The sequence below is a fragment of the Gopherus flavomarginatus genome, chromosome 2, assembly GCF_025201925.1.
Source record: "Gopherus flavomarginatus isolate rGopFla2 chromosome 2, rGopFla2.mat.asm, whole genome shotgun sequence".
Classification (NCBI taxonomy): domain Eukaryota; kingdom Metazoa; phylum Chordata; order Testudines; family Testudinidae; genus Gopherus; species Gopherus flavomarginatus.
The window spans coordinates 34,069,246-34,093,738 of record NC_066618.1 but is presented as its reverse complement, the minus strand read 5'-3'; the positions used below and the strand labels follow the sequence as shown (position 1 = coordinate 34,093,738).

General features: G+C 41.0%; 1 protein-coding gene across 5 annotated transcripts in view; it reads right to left on the bottom strand.

The window, feature by feature from the left end:
- ODAD2 (outer dynein arm docking complex subunit 2) overlaps nt 1–24,493 on the bottom strand; it is a 173,819-nt gene that overhangs the window by 102,150 nt on the left and 47,176 nt on the right. For all 5 annotated transcript variants that reach the window (XM_050939024.1, XM_050939023.1, XM_050939022.1 and 2 more), the window contains 3 exons: nt 23,374–23,591; nt 18,591–18,713; nt 18,225–18,369 (listed from right to left, as the gene is read on the bottom strand). In XM_050939024.1, the coding sequence (XP_050794981.1) occupies nt 18,225–18,369; nt 18,591–18,713; nt 23,374–23,591 (486 nt within the window). The remainder of the gene's footprint in view (nt 1–18,224; nt 18,370–18,590; nt 18,714–23,373; nt 23,592–24,493) is intronic.

The window sequence follows — 24,493 nt, the reverse complement described above, 5'->3', positions numbered from 1 at the left end:
GTCCCAACTCTGCCCCCTCCCTGCCCCATTGGACCCCTTCCCCAAATCCCCGCCCCAGCCCTGCCTCTTCCCTGCCTTCTCCCCTGAGCACGCCACGTTCCTGCTCCTCCCCACTCCCTCCAACTGATTGTTTCGCCGTGAAACAGATGTTTTGTGGAGGCAAGCACTGGGAGGAGAAGTGGGGAAGGCGCGCTGAGGGGAGGAGGCAGAGGTGAGCTGGGGCGGGGATTCTTCCCTACGGGTACTCCAGCCCCAGAGCACGGAGTCGGCGCCTATGTTACAGATATATTCTAAATTTGCTTTGCTTTATAACAAGGTGTGCAAGGACAGATGTTTAAAAATACATGCCATTTCATTTCTTTACGCACATGTAAGGAATGTGTGTCTAGCACTCCCAGTGATGTCTTTTCCTTTAAGAAATACACTCACTAAACTGTAACTATACTTTAACTCATCATGCAATAATTCATGTTATAGTTATCTATTACACATGTAATGGTTGACATAAGATATTTGGTATGTTCCAAGTATTTTAAAAATATTCTTATTCTCCCATATTAAATAAAACAGAATATGAAAAACACAGCTTACTATACATTTTTCAAGCAAAACCCCAATAAAATATTTTTCATGTCCCAAAACATTACTTCTGCCGCATAAGTAATACTACTGGTGACCACAATAAATATTTCTCTTTCTTGTAGTTATCATTACACAAGTCATACAGCATAGATTTTAACAAGCATGGAAATAGTTAGTGTCCCATTAAACTTACACAAAATCATGTGTTGTACGCAAACTGAATTCTACTGGCACTTCAACAATCAAGTTTAAGACTTTAGATTAAATGCAGATTTAGTTTAAAATGTGTATCTCTTCTTATATAATGATACAGTATAAGTATCCACAAACTAGATGAAAATAAAATATAAATTCTAAAACAGGGTGTGTGCTATGCTAATAAAACATTTTCCAGTCAGTGTCAGTATAGTAATTATAAGTTCAATATTAAGGCACACATCACACAGTTGAGAATTACAATACAATAAAAAATGGCCACACACAAAAAATCTTACCTTAAAATAAAATCTACTTCAAAGTTTGTCTTTCCTTTGTTTTCACTTTTTAAAGGGTTAAATGGAATGATTTGTTAAGAGTTCTAGACTGTACAGTAAAATCTGCTTAAAAACTTAAGAAAATGTATACAAAGTCAGATATATTGGAAAATGATATGATCAGCATATATAAATTTGGTATCCATGGGCCTGACTGCTCCTTCTCTGAGAAAACTGATGGGAGGAAGGAAGATAATGGTGAGGACATCTCTGTGAGGTTTCCTTTCCATAAAATTTCTCCACAATTGTTACATTGGGGGCAGTCCACAGAGCCTATCCACCAACCCTTCAGACTCCTCAGGACCTAAACAGATCCACATTGAGGCCTCTACCAGAAATGAGGCTCCAGAGGCCTTCCCCAGCTCATTCCATAGAATCAGGGCTGCAGGAAAACACATTGAATTCCATCGATTTTCACCTGTTTTTGTTGTTGTAGTAGTAAACACAGATAAATGCCCAGAAAAAAATAAATAAAATAAAAACTGAAAACTAAGGGCCCTATATGTATATGTTCAGCAGAACAGTTTTGTACACTAGTGAGCCCCTAGATGTTCAGTTTTGTTTTGGCTTAAGTTTTAGTTCCAACTTTTCATTTTAGTTTATAAAACACAGGTCAAGTAGGAACTTGTAGAGATGAGTTATGGACAAGTAGAACTGAGTTATGGAATAATTCCCTGCCCCATTTCCTGGATGTTCTGGGGCCTACAGCCTGGCAGCACATAAAAAAAAAACAGACTAATATATCCAAGGCCACTGGAAAATCACAAGCATGATAAAAATCATAAATTCCATAATGTTCACACTTCTCTACAAATCTGTAAGATATACCAAATTACTATTGTTTAATTGCAAATTAACAGCTTGGTACTGGCAGTCATGATATGTCTCAATGACAGAAATGACATACATGCTAGAAAACCACGAAACCAGTGGATTACAACTGTTGCCATACTTTATGCAGGGGGAGAATGGCGCTGGGAGGGGAGAATGATCCATCAAAAAACTGTTTTGTTATTCTCTCTCTGAGTAGAACCACAGGGTATAATGGGGCAATTGCTCATTTTCTCCTGAGACCTCTGTCATGCTGGGTACCACAAGTGTCTATTCTGTCACCTATTCTCCTCAACCTGTACAGTAATCAGAGTATTAGGGAAGATAAAAAGCAGCATGGCTCGTGGTGCTTTCAGCTGATACTCGTATCTATATCTCTGTTCCATCAGACTTGGACTGTGCAGCTGATTGTCTTTCCTAGAACTTTGCCATGCCTGGGAGTTAAAGGGGAAGGAGACTGGGGGGGAGAGGGGAGGAACAATCAGAAGAATAGACAGAGGTAATATCTGAGCCCTTGAAACAAGGGAGTTTATCAACCTCTCATTAATCAGGTTTGCAAACTGGAGAGCTTGTTAGATAGCTGCTTCTAAATGTGTTAATGAAATAAGTGATCTGGGGTACTTTTTATCCTGCTACATTTTATAAGAAGGTTGTGATCATTTATTTCAGATGCAACTTAGATAGTAGCCCATTCCACTGTCACCTTCAGTCTGGATTACTGTAATGCACTCTTAATTTGGGATATATTTGAAGACCAATTAGAAACAAACAGCCAGTGCAGAATGTGACTGCCCTCGTAGTATTCCACGCAGGGAGATATTACATCCAGAGAATGTGCTGGCTTCTAGTTCATTTGAGGTGCTTGTTTTGATATATAAAACTCCAAATGGTTTGGGCCCTGGTTACTATAAGAGACAACTTCTATCTGTTTTTCCCAGTATTTGAGGTCAATTTTTGATGCTTTGTCTTAACATCCCTAGATGTGTATGTTGGGGAGCTGGACACTGTTGGGGAGAATCCTGACTCTAGGCATTGCTTCATCAAAACCAAAAGGTAAAAAAATACCAGCTAACAGACTGGTTGAAACTGAAAGGGCTGGCCCCCAACCAGTTGAATACTGCCAATTAAATTACAATTGCAATGACCAAGAAGGTTGCTCCTCCGAAGAAAGAGTCCAAGGGTAGAAAGCAAGCTAAGCATAAAGAGCATCTGAAGCCCAAATTTCAAAATGATTTAAGAAATCTAAAGTAACTGCGTAGCTTGGGATATAGGACCGTAAATTTACTGAGCAAGCTTTTAATGGAAAAAGGATTGTGTCACCCTGATTTGAGATCTCAAATGAGGGACTGTGGGTAACTGCCTGGGTTCTTGGAATGAGAAGGTACCATTTTCAGGGATCCAAGATATGAATCCAATACACTGAAGACAAAGTTGGAAAGTCTAGTGAGGACTTTTTCCAAACGTGAATCTTAGTGTTTATCCATAACTCCCCCATTAGTCTAGAAGAGTTTGTTTAATGTCAGGGCACAGTGCAAGGCTTATCTATTTTTCCCAGCTTTTTCTGAGAAGAGGATTGAGTAGAAGGGGTGGATTTTGTCTTAGTTGGCTAGGGATTATCCTTAATATGGCCTACTAACAATGGTTAAGAAGATGGCCAGCAAAAAATATTGACATAATTAATAAATTTTGTTTATGTATATCTTTTTTAAAAACTGCAATAAAGACTCAAACCTGCTAAGCGTGGCTCTAGCTGGTCCACATAACCATATGTCACTGCCACTGTTATCTATCTATGTGAAAAGATAGATTTACTAAGGAGCTGACTAGATGAGAGGAACTGAGTGAAAGTGATACAGTACATCATTTTCTTTAACATCTAGGAAAACCAGAAAGAAGTGACTCCTCCCCTGGTGCTTACCAATAGTCTCATCTCTCTTTCAACTGCCCGCAATTCTGTCCATATCTATCACCTCATCTGGTATAAAAATTAACAAACAAGTGGAAATAAATGGGAGATTGAGTGGAAGGGAAAAAAAGTGGAGGTGAAAGACCAGAGGGCAAAGATGGAGTTAATTTAAATAAAAAAAACAACGTGGTGCTTTTCCATTTTGGGTTGGCCCCTGTAAATCCTAACTGCAGAGTTGGGGATATGACATGCACTGCATAGAATATATGCGTAATACTGGTTCTAAGGGATAAAATATCAGATTTACTTAACTATTTGTGGTTTTGTCATAGCGGTTGGCTCAGAAAGAGGATAAAAGCCTTAACACTCTTATAGCTAACTACCTTATGATATTTTGTTTGAATGAATCCAAGTTACTTGGGGCACAGGTGGATGTGGGTCTGTGGAGGAAATTTCATGAGGATGGACTAGGAAGACCTTGTGTCCCTACAGGCCACTGAGAAGCTAGCAGGCAGCTGAGCCTGGATAAGTGTTGGGCAGCCAAAAAAAGACAGTTTGGTTTCAGACAAATCAAAAAAGGATTTCATGAGTAAAACTAAGCTACAATGAATGTATGAAAATCTAAGAGGAAAAATGTCCTCTGGGGATATATAATGGAATTGCTCAGCAATGTAAGCTAGTAAACACATGACAAAAAGAGACACACAGAGAAGGGCATGGCTTAAGCACCTTCTATAGCCATAGTTTTCGAACAACTGCATATACACTAAGATGTGATTAAACTGCACTGCATCTATATGCCATACATGACATCTTTAAGACTGGAGAACTGGATAATCAAAGAACCACTTTGGGAAAAAGTGATATAAAAAGAGGGGAAACAAAAAGGAAGTTTATTTCTAATACAAAAAACAGAAGTTTTTGTTACTCTTCACAAGACATACGGGTATATTCTAAATTACACTTGTTACTACAAATAAAATGATATAGGATCCTAGTAAACAAAAACAAATCAACAAAATCTCCACAAATAGCAACAGAGTCACTGTAGTGAGGCAGATTGGCTGCCCACAGACCCAGAGGGGGAGGAGCCCCTCATTGAACCATGGTGGGCGGAGCCACGCCACGCTCAACCCTCCAGCCGGAAGTTAGTGGGTGGGACTGGAGGTACAAAAGGCATGCCAGAGAACTCAGTTGGGAGGCAGCTGCTGGAGGAGCTAGATGCCTCCTCTGAGCTCCCAGGCTGGGAGGTCACTGCAAACTCCAAGGGAGCTGAGGACTGGCCAGGACCGCCAGGGCCATTTACAGACCCGAGCACGGAGGAGCTGCAAAAACTGACTGAGGCCTCCTTCCCCGACAACCAGGATGACCCTCTACAGAGCCAAGTACACCCTGAGGGGGAGTTAGGAAGTCGCCCTGGGTAGCCGACCCCTCTCTGGCTGCAACGCTGACAGCAACTGAGTCAGCATGTTGGGGTCAGGATCCCCACTGACCCAGTGGCAGACCGTTCGGCCACTGCTAGGGCCCTGGGCCAGGACGCAGTGGCGTGGGTGGGCCTGCATCCACCCCTGCCACCCCAACCCGTGGCTGGCAGTCTCCCCATCTCTTAGGCATGAAGCCTGCACTTGTCAGCCCTCCACTAGAGCTCGGAGGCCTGACTGTTTGCTGCTCATCATGAGTGCAGGCCTGAGCCCCTTAGACTCTCTACTGCCTCACTCGATCAAAGGCCTGGGCTAACTGACTGTTTGCTGCCCAGCCTGAGTACAGGCCTGAGCCAGAAACTTTGCTGCCCATCCCGACCAGGATCTGGGGCTCTGTAACTGTGTTTGTTGTTTGGCCCTGATCTCAGGCCCGAGCCCACGTCTCCCATCGCCTTGCTGATTCCCTACATCAGGCGACCCCTGGAGATGTAGTGAGGTGGATTGTCCACGCACAGACCCAGAAGGGGACGAGCCACTCCCCCCAATGGACTACAGTCACCCACACAAATTTTATTATTAAATTGAATGTAGTGACATAAAAATACTAGACCGGTTTAAAAAATTTCTGCATTAAAAAGGAAGGAAGGCCTTGGTACTGTGCTATTACAGTGCATTTTATTTATGCATTTCCTTTTCTTTTTCCCTCATTACATTACCCCCTCTATTTGTTAATTCCTTTTTCTCTTATAAGAGTAATTACCTGTGACCCAGTCTCTCCATTTGGGAGGCTATTGCTGAGACTCTTTTTTTTTTCTTGCTAACAATGAATGTGTTTAGAAGGCCAGTTTGGTCATTTAAAATTTTTCTTTGTCTTATAGGCTTCTTCTTTTTCTTCTCTATATCTTTTGCACGAACTATTTTTTTTCCACTGTAAAATGCCAATTCATTGCACCTGAAATTTTTTGCAGAATGTATTAGTTTCTATGAAACTTTTGTCATGAAAGTTTCTCAGGTTCACAGAAAGAAAGAGCCACCCACTCCAGAATAGCCAGTGGTTAAAACACTCACCTGAGATGTGTAAAAGACAGGTTCAAGTCTCTGCTCTAAAACACGCAGAGTTGGTCCTGGCTCTCTAATATCTCAGGTGAATTCCCTGACCACTGGACTATTGGCTATTCTGAGATGAGGGTTTCTCATTCTCATTTTCATGAACATTTTCAAAAACTCGGTTTCATTCTGATGTAGAATGAAAACAAATGTCAAAATTTTTCACAATGGAACAGAATTCTTGTTTTCTGGCCAGCTCTACTTATAGTCCCATCTATGCTCTTTGGAAAATGCAAAAAACCTATTAAGTGAAACTATTCAACTCATCTTTCAGCTGATATCTGTGTAGCTAAGTTTGTCCAGCAATATGGAATATATTTTTCAATTTCATTCTCATAGAGAACCATAAACACACCTTAGAAGTCCCTTTATCTTTTTTTAAATTTCATGGCAAGTTCCAGAGTCAACCAAGTTCTGATTCTTTAAGCAAAAACAATAAATCAGCTCTCCATTCCATAATTATAAATTTCTTCATCCAACTGACTCGGCAATGGTAATTAAAAATAAATTTAGCCATGTGTTTTAGAATCCCAATTAAAGCAGTTACTGTCTAATTACTAGCATGAAAACTTTCTGAATACAATACAACATGACTGCTATCATAATTTATTTTCATATCTGGGAAACCTGTTTTCTTCATTCCCTTTATACGGGAAGGGCATGTCTTCTCCTCTTTCATTTTTGGCAGATCTTCTTTCCCTCCCAACTCTGTTTCCTCTGCATCACTTTTGTTGAACGTCTTTTCCTGGCTAGTGTTCTTCTTTACACTACTTCTACCTTGCCCTTTTCTCTGTTTTTCTTATGTTGCAAGAGATTCAGATAAGGCCCCTCAAAATGTGGAAATATATCTGAATTGGATTGTTGTAGCCAAAAATCAACTGAAAATTATCTACTTCGCAACACTGTTATAAAAATCAATAATTGTTTGCAAAGTATTTTGAAGATTGGTGCTATAAAGGTAGAGGGGGGGATTTGAACCTTGGTCTCTTGTATCCCAGTTAAATCCCATAACCACAGGGCTAAAAGTTCTAAGAAAGAGGTACCTGGCCCCATCTTAGCCCCCTCCGCAAATATCTTCTACAGAGCTTGTCTACATGCACAGTACAGGGATATAATTTCTAAAGCACACTGACATGCTGCACACTAATTGGTCTATGTAGACTCTGGTGGTGCACTCTAAAAGTTCGCTAGGGCCATCAGGGAGCCTTTAATGGTCATAAGCAGGATCTACATGGAACAATTAGTGCGTAACATGTTATTGTGCTTTAGAAATCAAACCCCCGTAGTGCATAATGTCCTGAAAATTTGCAAATTTGCATATAGTTTCAGGTGCTTTAGAAATCACACCCCCATAGTGCATAATGTCCTGAAAATTGGCAAATTTGCATATAGTTTCAGGTCAACTGAAACAGATTTTTTTCAGCAAATAAACTATTTGTCCAAAACACTTTGCCACTTCTACTTATAATAATAATTCTTAGTTCTAATATAAAATCAGCATTTGCCAAAAGTTCCCACCTCTGGTATCTATTGTAAAATGCTGACTTTTTCATGATAACCACTGTAACTGTTATAAAATAGGCAGGCAACCTGTAAAAAAAAAAATTCTACATTTTTATGTTTTATTCTTTCCTTTGTTACTGCTCACATCATCTAAAGAACTAAAGAGATTCAGACTAAATACTGAAGTTGGGGGTTCAAAAGGCATTTAGATGTCATGGAGAAGAGTGGGTATAAATAGATAAGTTATTTAGTAGCCAGAGCTGCAAAGTTAGCCAAATACTTTTCTTGGAATATGGCACAGAATTGTCTCTTATACAAGTGTTACTTTCTGCCAAGTAACTGTCCACCCTGGTAGTTGAAGAGCAGCAATATTCACTTGTTCATTTTGGAATTTTCAATTTCAGTTAAATTACACCTCCTCCTCCCCCACAAAAAAAAGTGCTCATTGCCAAGCACACCACAAAAAATGTCTGTTAAACTATCTGCATGTCTGTAAGTGCTGAAAAAAGCACAATGCTCTGGCACAGTATTCTGGAGAATCATTGTGAGAGGAGGGTAACTGTGCTAGAGAAAGGTTTCAAGCACACATCAATATTGTTGCCCCCTTTCAACTCAAGTGGCTAGTCAAAGTTTGGGGCACTGCAGATGTTCCAGCTGGGAGCAGAAATTGGTGATAGTCAGGTGTTTCTTTTATACAACTTTGTTTATTTACAAAGAATGTACAAAGTCCTGTCTCTGTGAACAAAGAAGGAATCAAATAGCAGGAAACAGCTTGTTTTTCTCACAGCACCAAGAACACTCATTTCAGCCTACATCCCTGACCCAAAAATCTCTCCCCAGGTTTGTTCCAGGGTCAGCCACCATGCTTTTAGCTGCTCCTTCTGACTCCCTCTCTCTCTCATTCACACACACACACACACACACACACACACACACACACACACACACACACACACACACACACACACACACCGCACCTGCCCCCAGCTATGACCCCAGCCTTGGCCCCTTTACCTCTGTTGGTGTTAATCCCCTCCCGGAGCCACGACCCCGCTCCTGGCCCCAGCTCTTGAGGGGGAAGGGGAGGGGTGGACAGGGGGAAGGTGAGGTGTGAAGTAAAAAGTTTGGAGACCACTGCTTTACAGTTTGGTTAGCTGGTTTTCAGGACCTTCACTACAAAAAGTGGTCCAGCACCACTGCACACAACCCCACAGCTAAAGCCCTCCGCTCATTTAGTCCAAAAAACTCTTGGGCAGTTTCACAACCCCCATTTGTCTTACATGGTGGGCTTATGATTAACTTATCCTGAGAGTTATGTTAATTGAAGGGTCTCTTCATACCTAATCTCAAAGAGGTTTTTGATCCAAGCATTCACCAATACCTCACAGCATGACAATATTGTTATAAGAACAGGAGTACTTGTGGCATCTTAGAAACTAACAAATTTATTTCAGCATAAGCTTTCGTGGGCTACAGCTCACTTCTTCGGATGCATAGAATGGAACACACAGACAGGAGATATTTATACATACAGAGAACATGAAAAGGTGGAAGTATGCATACCAACAGGAAGAGTCTAATCAATTGAGATATATATTTCTTAAAACCTGTATCATATTCCAGCAAATTGTTCTACTTTAATAATATGTTTATCCGCATAGACATACTCTACTGTTCTTCAGACTATTACAGAAGAGAAGTGGCAGATAAAATGCCACCCATTTTATTATTTAATAGAAATTACACTATGGTATTATCATATGCAAGTCATAGGTAATGAAGCTCTCTCAGATACATGCACACACACACATACACCCTGAAAAACTACGCTTGAGCTTTTTTGTAAATATAATATTACAACATATATAAATATAACTGAAGATATACCTTCTCTTATGCTGGATATGTCATGAACACTTGCCCACATGAACAAGTATGCCAAAAAATCTACTCAGCACGGCCTGAAGTACAATATTTGCACTTGAATTATAAATTAATTCCATGTGCTAGCTAAAGTCACACTTCATCAATAAAGAGTTTCCACCACTGTCTGTGGTATTGCACTGCAGCATCTTTTTCAGCTTTATTGGACCCTTTGGAGATTTGTTGTTCAATGTAGCCAACAACCTCTAGAGAATTGTTTTGTTTAAGAATAACTACTTTCTAATTAATTTAAAAACCTGTGTGATGTTGTTGTGTGTATATATATATGTTGTGTGTATATATATATATACATACATACACACACACACACACACACACACACACACACATATATATATATATATATACATACATACATACTTTTAAAAAAAAAACACACACACACACACAGGTATGCATTCTGAATTTTGGTAACAATATTGTTGCTTTATGGAGATAGATATTAAAATTCCTACTTTCAAATATTATTAATTTTCTGAGAGAGATTTCTTTGAGATGAAATTTCTAAATTTTTCAGTGATTGTTGCTGACAGGTCAAACAAGATCTGTTCAGACTATTTCTAAAATATAGGAGCATGAGAAACCACAGTTACAGTAGTAATTTTTTTTTCCCAATATGTTAACTGGTCAAATCGTCTTCCACTTTCAAACCATTTTTGCACTCTGGTAATTCAAAATGGCTTCATACATACATATCTATTTGACCAGTTCACATACTGAAGAAACAATTACTTACTGTAACTGTGGTTCTTTGAGATGTGATGCAGAGGTGTATTCCACAGAGGTGTGAGAGTGTCCAGCTCCTGGAGCTGGAGAATTTTGCCTAGGCAAAAGTCTAGGAAGTGGTGCTCACGTCTCATTCTTATAGCCCCTCCCCGAGCAATATGAGGCAACACCACCTTGACACCCACACCCAGTTTCTTTACACCAAACACCTAGAGACTGGACTCTGATACAGAGGATATGGAGGGTGGGTCGTGGACATCTCAAAGAATCATAGCTACAGTAAGTCATAATTTCTTTTTCTTTGAGTAGATGCAGCATTGTATTCTATTTTGGTGACTAAGAAGCAGTACCCACCACAGGAGGCAGGGCTTGGGCTCTACTGAAATAAAGATTGCAGGATCACACTACCAAAACATGCTCTGGAAGATGCAGTAATGGCATAATGGTTCATAAATGTATGTATGGACAACCACATAGCAGCCCTGCAAATGTCCAGTATTGAGATGTCACTGAGGAATACTATTGCTGTTTCTTATGCTCTTGTAGAATGAGCTTGCACTCACTGAGGTGTAGCAGAAGTTATTTCATATGCAGTCTTGATGCAGAATGCTATCCATTGAGAGATCATCTGTGAATGCTTGCCCCTTCATATGATTTGCATATGACACAAACAGGTGAAACAAGCACAAAACAATTTAGTCCTGTCTAGACAGAAAGCTGGATGTCACCTGATATCTAATGTATGGCAATGCTGCTCCTCCAGAGGTGAATGTGGTTTAGGAAAGAACACGGGTAAGTATACCGGCTAGTTCAAATGAAACTAAGGAACAACTTTAGACAAAAATGTTGGATGTGGTCGTAACATCACTTTGTGTTTGGAGAACTGGGTATACGGAAGCTCTGCCATCTGAGCTTGAAACTCTCAGGCTCTCCTTGCAGACATTATTGCTTCCAGGAATGCAGTCTTCTGACACAAAAGCAGAAAGGGACAACATGCCAGGGGTTTGAACAAAGGTCCCATTAAAGCTGCTAGGACCTTGTTAAGATCCCACATAGGAAGCAGCTCTTGGATTGGAGGATGGAGATGAAGAAGCCCTTTTCAGAATCTTGTTATCATGGCACTGAAGAGTGATCTTCCCTGAATGGGAGCATGAAATGCTAATATTGCTGCCAGCTGCACTTTCAATGAATTAAGTGCAAGTCCCAATGACTCAAGATGCAGTGGGTACTCCAAGATGTCCTGAACAGAAGCCAGTGTCAGCTGAATTCTGTTGGCCAATGACTATACCAAAACCTCTTCCATTTACTGAATAGGCAATTCTGGTAGAGGGCTTTCTATAGTTAAGTAGGATCTGTTGAACAGTCACCAAACATTGCACTTCCTCTTCATTCAGCCATGCTGTGAGATGCAGGAAGCTGAGTGCAGGATGTAAGGTGTGACTGTGATTCTATCTGAGTAGGATGGGATGGACAGGAAGGGGTATGGGAAGTTGAACTGACAGCCTGAGTAGTTCAGAGAACCAGCATTGCCTTGGCCATGCCAAGACAATGCAAATGAGCTTGGTCTGGTCCATCTACATCTTGAAGATGACCTGTGGGATGATTGGGATCAAGGGAAAAACATACAAGAGAGCTGACTGCCAGCTGAGTTGCAAAGCATTGGACAGGGAGTCCCCTTGAGAGCACAACATATGACATTTCCTGTTGTCCCTCATAGCAAATAGATCAATCATATGAATGCCTCAAACTGCGAAGATAATCCAGAGGATACTTGTCTTCAGGGATCACTCATGACTCAGGGAAAAATTCCTGCTAAGCTTGTCTGTGAGATGATTCTGGACCCTGGGCAATTGGTCACCTATTGGAGTGATACTCTGCCTGATGCAAAACTGCCACAACCTGATTGCCTCTTGACAGAGTATCCAGGAGTGTGCTTCCCCTTGCTTGTTCACATAATACATTGTGGTGGTATTGTCGGTAAGTATGTGAACCACTCAAGTCACTGCTATGGTCCAAAAGAGTGTGACAGGCATTGTAGATGATCCAAAGCTCCAGCACGTTAACATGCAGTGAGTACTCCTGCTCCCATCACAGACCTTGAACTTTCAGCAACCTCAGATGTGCTCTCCAGCCCATCAAGGAGGCATGGGTGAGAACAGACATGGTTGCTAAGGGCTAACAAAGGGAACACCCTGACAAACATTCTCCAGTTGAGCAAGACCAATGTAGTGTTGCTGTAAGAAAGGACTTCCTCTCTAGACCTGCCCCTCAGGAACCAGTCATCTGGATATAGGAAGATATGGATTCCTTTCTCCCTAAGGTATGCCAATCACCACAACCATGCATTTGGTGAAATCCAAGGGGCAGAAGAGAAGCCGAAGGGAAGCACTGAATCCTGAAAATGGCACTCTATGACGAATCAAAGGAATTTTCTGTGGCTTAGCAAAATTGCCACATGAAAATAGTGTCCTAAAGGTACAGAGCAGAAAATCAGCTGTTCTGAGATAACATGAGGAGAGTTAGTACAGTGACCATTCAGAACCTCATGTATCTGATATATTTGTTGAGGCTGTGAAGGTTGAGAATAGATTTACCCCTCTGTTAGATTTGGGCACCAGAAAGTACCAAGAATGGAAGCCCTGACTGCAGTGTTCCAGTGGAACCTCCACCACCACTCCCAAAGCCAGCAGAGAGTGAACCTGCTCAAGGGGCAGTACCTCGTGAAAGGGGTCCCTGAAGAGGGATGAGGAGCAAGGGTGGGGAGGAGGGACAGAAAAGAACTGGATGGCATCACCTGATTGGACGGTGCTTAAGACCCAGCTTTCAGTGGTGATCATGCCCCAAACATTGTGAAAGTGGGCCAGCCTGTCCCCAAACAGAGGGGATAGGGAGAAGGAAGTGACATCTGGAACATTGTTCCAGACCAAGGAGTCAAAATAGGTGTTGGGGGTGCAGGGCACTGGAGAAGGCATGTCGACTGGCCAAACCCCAGACCTGTCGGCTTCCTCCTATTGGACCTATGTCTCTTTCTGGGGCAGACCTGCTGTCTTGAGGGAGGGAAAGGCTGCCCAAATATGTGCTGATGATACTGCTACTGCTGACCACTGTAGTGGCACTGTCACATCCCAATGGCCCCCTCCCTCAAGGGATCTCCTGGGGAGGCAGATCAGCACTGTATGTTGCTAATGCTGTTGCAGGCATTGCAAAGTATTCTGGGCAGGGTTAAAGGTGTGAGTGTGGAGTGGAAGATTCCTTTGCAGTTTGCGAGAGGCCAAAGGGGGAAAAAGGGAGAAGAGAATGTGTTAATGTGACAACTCAGCTCAGCCCGAAGAAAAGACGCCGGCTCCAGTCCAAGGCCACTGCACTCGAACAAACTTTATACAGCAAGAAGTCTGCAGCTGTACCTGGATCTTACCCAACACCAAAAAAATAGGGAGACGGTGAAAGCCAGTGAGGGGAAAAACAACAGTCTCACAAAGCCGGTGCATTTTGGGAACACTGAGGAGGCCACAGAAAGCCGGTTTGGACTAGTACAAAGAGCATGGGGGACTGAGGTTCCTGAATGAAATGCCCCCAAAAGACCCCAGGACTTAAAACCCTCCTGAAAGTTGAAGCAAATTGGAGATCAACAGCGGACCCCGGACGACCTGTGCATAGGACAGAACTCCTGTCCACCTCTTCCTACCCTTCTTCGTATGTTACACCCAGGCTTGGCCAGCCCCACCGAGTGCATGTGTGAGTATGAAAGTGTGTTAGGGCTTGGGGCACTAACGCTTTCTTCCTTCCTCTGAGTGACATGGGGAACCCCCAGCACACTTTGCTGTTATTTTATTAATAAAGCTTAAAACTCAATCACTTTGTGAGCTCCGTCATCTCCTCCCCAATGATCCTGCAGCCTCAGCCTGATCACCTGACGCCTCAGGAAGACTGGTAACAGAAATTTTTGGTGGAGAATTGCGGGGGAAGGGGAGGTATCGTGGAGTACTAGTCTGCCCTTAGTATTTCATGTTTGCTCTGCCCGGCATGGTTATTTCATATTGAGGATTTTATGATTAAAGGTGTGCCCCAAGGACCACATGGGAGCTCTAGACCCCTTGAAGGAGTCCAGATCTCGTCCATTGTGTCCAAAAAAAAGCACTTGGTCATTGAAGGGCAAATCCTCCATGGCCTGCTGCACATCGGGAGCAATGCTCGAATTCTGCAGCCAGGAAGCCCTTCTAATGGTCACTGCTAATGCCATCACTCTGGCCGAAGTAGCCGAGACATCCAGAATGAACTGCAATGAAGTCTTAACTACAAAGCAGCATTCAGTGATAAAATGCCCCAAATTCCTCCCTCAATGCTTTGGATAGATGGTCTGCAAACTTAGACATAGCCATCCAGTTCACAAAGTCATATTTGGACAACAGTGCCTGCTAGTTAGCAATGCAAATCTGCAAGGATGACGAGGTGTAAATCTTCCTACCCATCAGGTCCATCCATTTAGAGTTCTTATTCTTGGGAGTGGACTTAAATCTGCCCTGCTGGGCTCTATTGTTCACTGTGGTTACAACCAGGAAATTTGGAGCCAGATGGAGTAAAAATCCTCAAATCCCTGCACCAAAATGAAGTAGTGTTTCTCCATGTGCTTTGCAGTAGGCAGTACCAAAGCTAGTGTGCTTCAGAGAAACTTAGAAGGCTCTAGGGGCAGATGGCTTCAGGATATTCAACAATTTATGGGTATTCTCCTGCAGGAACCCCACCTGAATACTCAGGGAAGCACCCATGCACCACAAAAGTCCCAGGATTTAGGGGATAAAGGTGGAGCACTCATGCACCACAAAAGTCCCAGGATTTAGGAGATAAAGGTGGAGCCAGCCCTGAGGTTGTGAGCGACCAGTCTGACTCATCCGTAGCCCAGAATGAAGAGGGAACTGGTGCTGATGGTGGGAACAGTACCACCGGCACCTAGTACACCTCCATCATTTCCATTGCTGAAAGCAGCCTCAACCTGGAAGTCATCAGCGGTGCAGAAGCTGAGAGCGGTGAGTGCTGCCATGGTAACACTGGCAGCGCCGACAGCAGGGGTGCCAAAGAACTTTCCGGTGCTGAGGAGATCCCTTGTGCCAAGCCGAGCACCAGCCCTACTTCCATTAACTCTGGAAGGGAAATATGGGGGTCTGGTGCTAACAGACCCACAGGTTCAGCAGCCCACACAGCCACTGTGGCTATAAATACCACAGCCCTGGCAAAGTCCTGGATCAAGGGAGAAGTAGGGACTGAAAAGCAGAGTAGGTCGATTGTCATCTGATACGCCACTGGTAGGGAAACCACCAGTGCCGACATCGCCCTTGTCATTACCTGACTCAACAGATGGCCTGGGGCCAGAACCAAAGCCAATGGTAGGGGTCTCTGACCTCCTTGCGCAGTACTGGGGAGTGGAAGACGGGACTTGCTCCATCCTGTGCACCAGCATTCACACCATACCAGCCTGTGTGCCTTCTAGAGGATGCATACAAATCCCCACAAGACCTGGAGCAACAGTCTTATGTGACCTTTTCCTCAGTACACGTGATGGGGAGCAACTTCTGTCTTCAGAGAGGCACCAGCTTCAGAGTGCAAAACAGCGACATTCTCAGAACCCCAGGGCAACCACCAATCCAATATAGGCTTCAATGTCAAAGCAGGTTGCATGGCCTGTTCGAGCAGGTACTGCTTTATATGACGATCCCTCACCACCTCAGTCCATTTTGTGAACGATATGCAAATTGAATATTGCTCCTTGATGTGGGCTTCACCTAAGCACAGCAACCCCTGTGTGTGACGATTGTCATTGGGGATCGCTCCCGCACACGATGGACAACGTTTAAACCAGGGCAAATACTTAATCTAAAGCTAACGCACACTATACTAAGGGTACTAATTAACTATATACAACTAGAAAAAGTTATTAAGAAAAAGAGATTGTGAGGTGAGGAACCACAACGGGCTCTGACTCCAGCCACAGGAAATAAGAAGGAACTGAGAGGGGTTGAGGCAGTGCTGCCTCATATAGCTGGGTAGGGACTGTGAGCACGAGGTATGAGCGCTGCCTCTTATGGGTACTGGTAGGCAAAATTCTCTGGCTCTGCTACACTGCACACACACACACACACACACACACACACACACCCCTAAAGGGAATACATGGCCGCACCTACTCAAAGAAGAATAGGAATAATATGCAGCAGCTGTATTATGTATATGAGGGCCCTGTGAGGAGGGACGAGTTGTGAGTTACACTGCAAGGAAAGAAGATAGCAGTATTGTCAGTATGGAGGTGAGTTCACAGGTGCGGATAAGGGTGGGGTTTATGGGAGACCAATGATAGTAATGAATTCCATAGCCAAGGACCTAGCCTGTTACCCCAAAGTTCAAATGCAAAACTGATTGCAGCATCCATCAGGGCAGATACATAAAGAGAGGTGGTCTGTTGAGGTAGACACAGCCCAGACATTAACATTAACATCCTGAACTACACTTAAAAGCAAATAGAAATAAGTGCATTCTGCCAAGGATAATGTAATATGCTCAACACCAGTTGCACCACTGAGCAAACAAGATGCCACATTCTGCACAACATTAAGCTTCCAGATGGTCTTTTAGGATAGCTCCAAATAGCATGCAATATAAAGGTCCAATCTAGAGGTGGGGAAGGCATAGAGAACCATGGCAATGGCAGTATTCACCTCTGAATTCTTTATGCATCCATTACTATAGCATCTACAGTAGATTCTACATACACAAATTAAAAGGTGTCAGTGAAAGATGGATTGGTAACCAGCTAAGAGACAGAGAGGAGTCAGTTAAACTTGCTGATCGTGGTTAAAACACTGGAAACTGCTGAAGCTTTGATTACACTGCATTAGTGATATCACTGTTGCTAACACCAGGGCAACTGAACGACTGATAGCACCATTGGGAATTCTGTCTGATGATTTTCGAGTGTGGACAAAGTTGTATAATTTATAGTTTTATTAAAAAAACCCAAATAATCCTATGCCAATTATTAGTAAATTATATTATTTACATTCCTTGATAAACTTGTAAAGGGATTCTCCCTGAGGGAAACACATAATTGGCTTAAAAGTGCCATGGAATGGTGTTATTTTTATTATGTAATACAACAACAGCATTATAAATATGTATATGCTACTATATATTTTCAAAAATAGTCATAACAATCAATTTTTTTTTTGCTTTTGGAGATTCCTATTTGTCAGACAATTTCTTTTCAGCTAACAAACATTTGACATGATACAAGGCAACATTAGGGTTACTTCAGTAATGTATTAAAAACAGTTGATGAAAGACTTTAGGCAAAGTATTCTAATTTAATAAAAGTTCTTGAAAGTTGTTATCCACATAAAGAAATGTCTTGGAATACTGCACCTCAAAATTCAAAAACAAACAATAATTCATAAAGAAGAAATCATTTAAGTTTTAAATAACATCAAATAAATAATTAAATAGATGGACTGATTCCGGGGACTTATACTTCAAAAAGAGCAAATAAAAAAGTCTAAGCAAGGGGAGGGTGACAGGAATGTCCAGAGTTTCAGAATCTCAATATATGAGCTATTTAGCTAAATTTCAACACCTGAGTCTTCAGCATTTTTATAAACAAAGAACTGTTAACATTTCTTTTCATACCTTTATGTATTTTACTAGCTTCTGAATTTGCCAGTATTCAGATGGCAAATCAGTGTTCCCTTCCTGGTGACGTTCAGGCTGTTCTTCATCTTCCTCACTCTCAGAAGAACTTTCACTAATTTCATCAGATTTTTCTGACACTTTACTAGTAACAAAAAGACAAAATCACTTACTTTTAAGTAGTTATTGATTAATGTAAACAGACACAGGTATAACAAATTGGACAAGATTTTTCTCATTTAAAACTTCATTAGAAAAAAAATTCATAATTCGATTTACCAGCTATTGAACGAGATTACAATTACTGTATGTGCTAAAAGATAATACAAGAATGGAATTAAAGGGAGAAAAATGAATACGCTATACCGTTTTGAAACTGATTGTCCTTTAATAGGTCCAGGGGGAAGGATATTGGTTTTTTTCTTGCTTTCCGGAACAATAGGTCTGTTCTCTTTTTCTTCTGGGATAACTTTGTTTGCAGCTTTGTCACTGAAAATATTTGTTTTTGTTAAACATCTTATTTTACAGTTCTATAAATATTGTATCTGTTCTTTAATATCTGCACAACAATATCAGTATACAAATGTGTGTAAATTAATTTGTGTAATGATCTTCATTAAGAAGTTACACTGTTTAAATTGATCAGCTCTGCTGCACAGTATGATACTTAGAGCATTTTTTTCCCCCACGGTACATTTTCAGTGGGATTAAATAGCAAGAGAGCATTATAAAAATTAGCAGCAGAAGTTATTGGATTTGAAATGTAAAGATTTTATTTAGGTGCCTAAATTTCTGTTCAGACAAAGTTTTGAGGATTCGGAGAATACCAAGAGTGTCTAAACAAGATACAGCACAACTTCACTGATTGTCTTTTTTTCTGTTTTTTTTATGAAGTAAACTTTTGTGGGGCAAGGACTGAGCCTTGTGCAAGGAATCAGCAAGTATATACTCGGGTCTACTGAAAACAAACAATCAGTAGGGAAGGAGGTATGGGTCAACATTTTCAAACCTGGTTCCCTAAAGTTAGGCTTCTAAATCCAAATTTAGGCATGTAAATAAAATGGCCTGATTTTCAAAGTACAGTGAACCTCCAGTTCTCATTGATTCAGACAGAATTTGTGGGTGCACAGCACTTCCACAAAATCAGGCAACTTACATTTAAGTATGCAAATCAAGATTTGGGTGCCTGAATTTAGGCACCCAGAGTTGAAAATTATGGCTACAACATAAGAAAAATGGTCAATGTTTTAATTGGCCAAATAAAATTCTAAAACCACTTTTTTTTCATTTATGAGATACATAAATCATCTATGCAAATCAGCAGGTAGGCACTGCAACAGAAGTTGTCTTTTAGCAAGACCTGAATGAGAAGAGGGTGGAAGCCTTCTCAGTTTGCTAATCTGTAGTTCAGTAATCTCATCAAGACAAAATCCAAACAAAACAGAACATTCTTTTTCTCAACGAAGTTAATGAGATCTCACTGACAGCTTTTTTATAGATTCACAGGTTCCAAGGCCAGAAGGGATCATTCTGATACACTAATTTGACCTGCTGTATAACACAGGCCACAGAACTCCTCCAAAATAATTCCATTTCATTAAACATGAACATTAAAAAAAAATCCAACTTTCATTTAAAAATTGCCTGATATGGAAAATTCAGCACAGCTCTTGGTAAATTGTGCCAAAGGTTAATTACCCTCACTGTTAAAAATGTACACCTTATTTCCAGTCTGAATTTGTCTAGCTTCAACTTCCACCCATTGGATCACATTGTACCTTTCTCCGCTACACTAAAGAACTCATGATCAAATATTTGTTCCCCATATAGGCACTTACAGGCTGTAATCAAGTCACCTATTAACCTTCTCTTTGTTAAACTAAATAGATTGAGCTCTTTGAGTCCATCACTATAGGGCATGTTTTCTAATCTTATAATTATTTCCATGGCTCTTCTCTGAACCCTCTCCAATTTATCAACATACTTTTTGAATTGTGGGCACCAAAACTGCACATGATGTTCCATCAATAGTCGCACTAGTGCCAAATATAGAGATAAAATAATCTCGCTACTCCTACTTGACATACCCCTCTTTATGCACCCCAGGATCACATTGGCCCTCTTGGCACAGAGTAGCACTGGGAGCTCATGTTTAGCTGATTATCAGCCATGACTCCCAAATCTTTTTTAGTCACTGCTTCCCAGGATAGACTCCTCACATCCTATTAGTATGGACTATGTTGTTCATTCATAGATGTATATATTTACATTTAGTCATATTAAAGGCATATTGTTTACTTGCGCTCAATTTCCAAAGCCATCCAGATCAGTCTATAGCAGTGAACTATTCTCTTCATTATTTACCCAATTTGTGTGTGATCTGCAAATTTTATCAATCATGGTTTTATGTTTTCTTCCAAGTCTTTGATAAAAATATTAAATAGCATAGGGCCCCAATAGCAGATCCCTGTGGAACCACACTAGAAACATACACTCTCAGTGATGATTCCCCATTTACAGTTACATTTTGAGCCCTATTAGTTAGTCATCTTCTGATTCAGTCAATGTGTACCCTATTAATTGTATATTGTTCTTGGTTTTTAATCAAAATATTGTGTAGTACCAAGTCAAATGCCTTACAGAAGTTTAAGTACATTACAGCAACACTATTAGTACTGGAATGGGTTACCTAGGGAGGTGGTGGAATCTCTTTCCTTAGAGGTTTTTAAGGTCAGGCTTGACAAAGCTCCAGCTGGGATGATTTAGTTGGGAATTGGTCTTGCTTTGAGCAGAGGGTTGGACTAGATGACCTCCTGAGGTTCCTTCCAACCCTGATATTCTATGATTCTATCTTTATCAATCAAACTTGAGTTAGTTCTATTTTCCATAAACCCATGTATATTGGTATTAATTGTATTATCCTCCTTTAATTCTTTATTAATTGAATCGTATATCAGTTGGTCCATTTTCTTGCCCAGGATCCATATCAGATTGACAGGCCCATAAATATTTTAAAATATTGGCCCATCAGCTTTCTTACAGTCTTCGTTAACTTTCCCAGCATTCCAAAACTTATTGAAAAGCAACATTAATGGTGTAGTGAGCTCCTCACCTAGGTCTTTTAAAACTCCTTAATAGCAGAGGGCTGTAGTGAAGTATCATATTATTAAGACTTCAGTAGTTACACAAAATATAATATAGTAAATGTATATACACGAATATAGGCCTCTATCCTGCAAAGGTACCTGAAAGATTGCTAGGGTCTGCCAATGTGGACCTCTTTACAGGATCAGTCTCATACTACGCAGCATCAGAATAAATAATTAAAACTAAACAGCCGTTAAATTAATTGTTTATGTTGTTCTTGTCTGATCCTAACTAGAAAAAGCCTTGACTTTCAGCATTACAGCTCAGCCAATCAGGATGCAGAAAGCAAGATCTGTTAGTTGCTGTATGTATGTCCTCCTCCAGCCACTTTCTTTCACTGGTTTGCTTCCTGAATGCTGGAACCATGGAACACTAATTACCTCTTCTTCCTGTTCCACTAGCCCTTTTCCTTTCTTCTTTCATTGTAGAAGAAGAAAAAGACTGAAAGAAGAATGAAAGACAGAAGAGGGGGAAAAAAGAATAAAGAGTTCATAAAGAGAGAAGAGAAGCAAATAGGGACACCACTCCTCTTCTACTTTTCATTGTCCCAGCATCCTGAGCTCCAGAAACAGCTCAACTCCACTTCCAGGGGTTCTGTCACTGACTAACCAGCTAATAATGCCTTCTCCTTTCAGAGGAGCTGTACTCTTGCTGACTTTCACAACCACTTGGTACCTGCTTTGACACTCACTTGTTATCCGCTGTATTGATTGACTTTATAGGGACCTTCAGACAAGCTTCTCCTCACTGTGTTGTTCAGCTGTTTCAGATAGTCCCAGAACAGCAATTTTACCAGGCTACAAGGACTGTGGACCAGGTAAGCCTCAAATCTGGGGGCTCCCATCCAGACATGTCCACATCAATTATGGGAAGTTTGGATTTCATTTCTGACTATCTCCCTCACCTGCAATGGGTTTTATTTTTTAATATGATTCTCTCTTTCCTCATTACAACACAATTGTTGGCAGGTCTGAGTATACCTGTGATCTCCACAAGGGCCTGCTCTGGCCCTCTCATCTAGGATCCTCTTGTTCTGGTGTTCCAAGACTTCAGGAGGACTCCCAGATCCTGCTGGTGCAGCCCCTTTGGCTAATCATAAATTTACACTCTCTACAGAAGAGACACTCACGATTTGTACCTAGGAGAGCAATTAGACCCTCTCCCATTAAAATGACCTGTACCTGGGCTCTGACTAAAATGACCTATACCTGGGGCTGTGCAGGAGGGTATGTCCTGTACCGCTGAAGCCTCATCTTATCAGTCATGCCCATGGGTTGCATCCCAGATATGTCAAATGTGCTTCCTCCTACAGCATGTCAACTCTGGGGTTTGAAGGGATGAGGCATCTATTTTCTCTTTCTGCAAGATGACCACCTTGTCCTAGGCCTCCCCTTAGACAGTCATCCTCCAGTATCACTTGTACTTGATATCTGTGGCAGATCCCAATTTCAAAAAAGAAGATCCATCTGTACTGTAAGTAAACTCTCTTCTGGGTTTTCGACTGCTTGCTATGTCCACTGTTAGCCAAGATTATTGCCATATAGATTAGGAGAAGTGTGTTATATGACAAGGGAAAATTACTTACTGACAGTCTTGTTTATTACAGTCCTCTTCTCTCCTCAGAAAGTGTTGCTTGGAATAGGTTGTCTATTCCTTCATGCCTTAGAAACTTTTAATTGAGGAAAATGGTTGAACTGAGGCTTAAGTACTGCAGATAACTGCAAGATCTTGCTGTCTCCTTCCTGACAGGTGGAGCGCCATCATGATGACATTCCAGGCTGTTGTCAGGTAGGATGGCAGAAGAAGACTATAAGAAACTGGATTACAAGTGAGCAATCTTCCCTTAAAATGTTTTATAGGAGCAGGGCCCTGAATTTTATTTTGTATTTGTTTAATTTATTTTCAATTAAAAAGAAAATCACAGACATACACTGTGTTTCCAAATCATTAGTCTGAATTAGCAAAGTCTGCTATAAACTCAGTTTTTCAAATAACTACATACTCCTGGGAAGCAGGAAGCCCAACGTTCTTCCACTTCAGAGATGGTTCTAATTTCTTGTCAATGGGTTTGCTTTTTACAAGAGGACTCTTCGTCTTCTCAAACACATTCTTTTCTGAATAATCGTAAAACTTTTGGGCTTGGCCTACATCCTCAGCGTCAACTATTTCCATATGGCGATAATGCTTTTCATACGTTGGTTCTTCAAAAAATGTATAATCCTATAAAAAAATGGAGAAATGGTCTGTCAATCATATTGCCACATGAATAATACACATTAAAATAAGTTAGAAGAAGAAATCCCAGGATACATTACTTTAACAATTATACATGGCATATGCAGAACTTTGAATGCATTCCATTGTGTACATTTAAATTGCCTTTCAACGAATGCAGTTTCCATATTAATTTGAAAATTCTTAGGGTGAAAACATTTGCCACCATACACAAACTGAAATGTATTTAAAAACAAAGTCATTAGCTAAATTTGGAAATTCTTGAACTTACGCTAAAGGTCCATTTTGTCCCACTGCTAATCTGCGACACCAGCAGTGCTACAGAATCCAATTTGAAACCACTTTTAATGGTCCAGTCCTGCAAACTCTCTCCCTCTGCTTTCAATGGACTACTTGTATAAGAGCTATTTTCATGAGTAAAGCGTTTGTAGGATCAGGTCCTTAGTTTTTAATCTTTAATTAGCAATGAAGTAATCCACTCTGTGAATGAGTGCTGATTAACATGTTCCCTACTTGGACAGTGAGGCTTGAAGCACTGGCTCATATCTCCAGTAAATCCAAAGTATTCATCCAACTCTATCACATGGTGTGGAGTGTTTGTTGCCATTGTAAGATATGCCACCCCCCCAAAAAAATGAATGTTAAAAATAAGTTAATTAATGTGCTGATTAGTTTCAAGTTTGTATGCTAATTTTTTTAAAGTAAAATTAATGTAAATATTTTCTCTTTATATTTTTTTCTGTTTTGTCTTTGAAGGGAGTTGTTGGTACAATCTCATGTAGGGAGCTGAATGCTCCTTACAAAACCAACAACTGGTTCTGCCTAGTACCAGGGTTTTTCAAAGCATTGACAACAGAACACCTACTGCCTCTTGTCAACTCCTATTT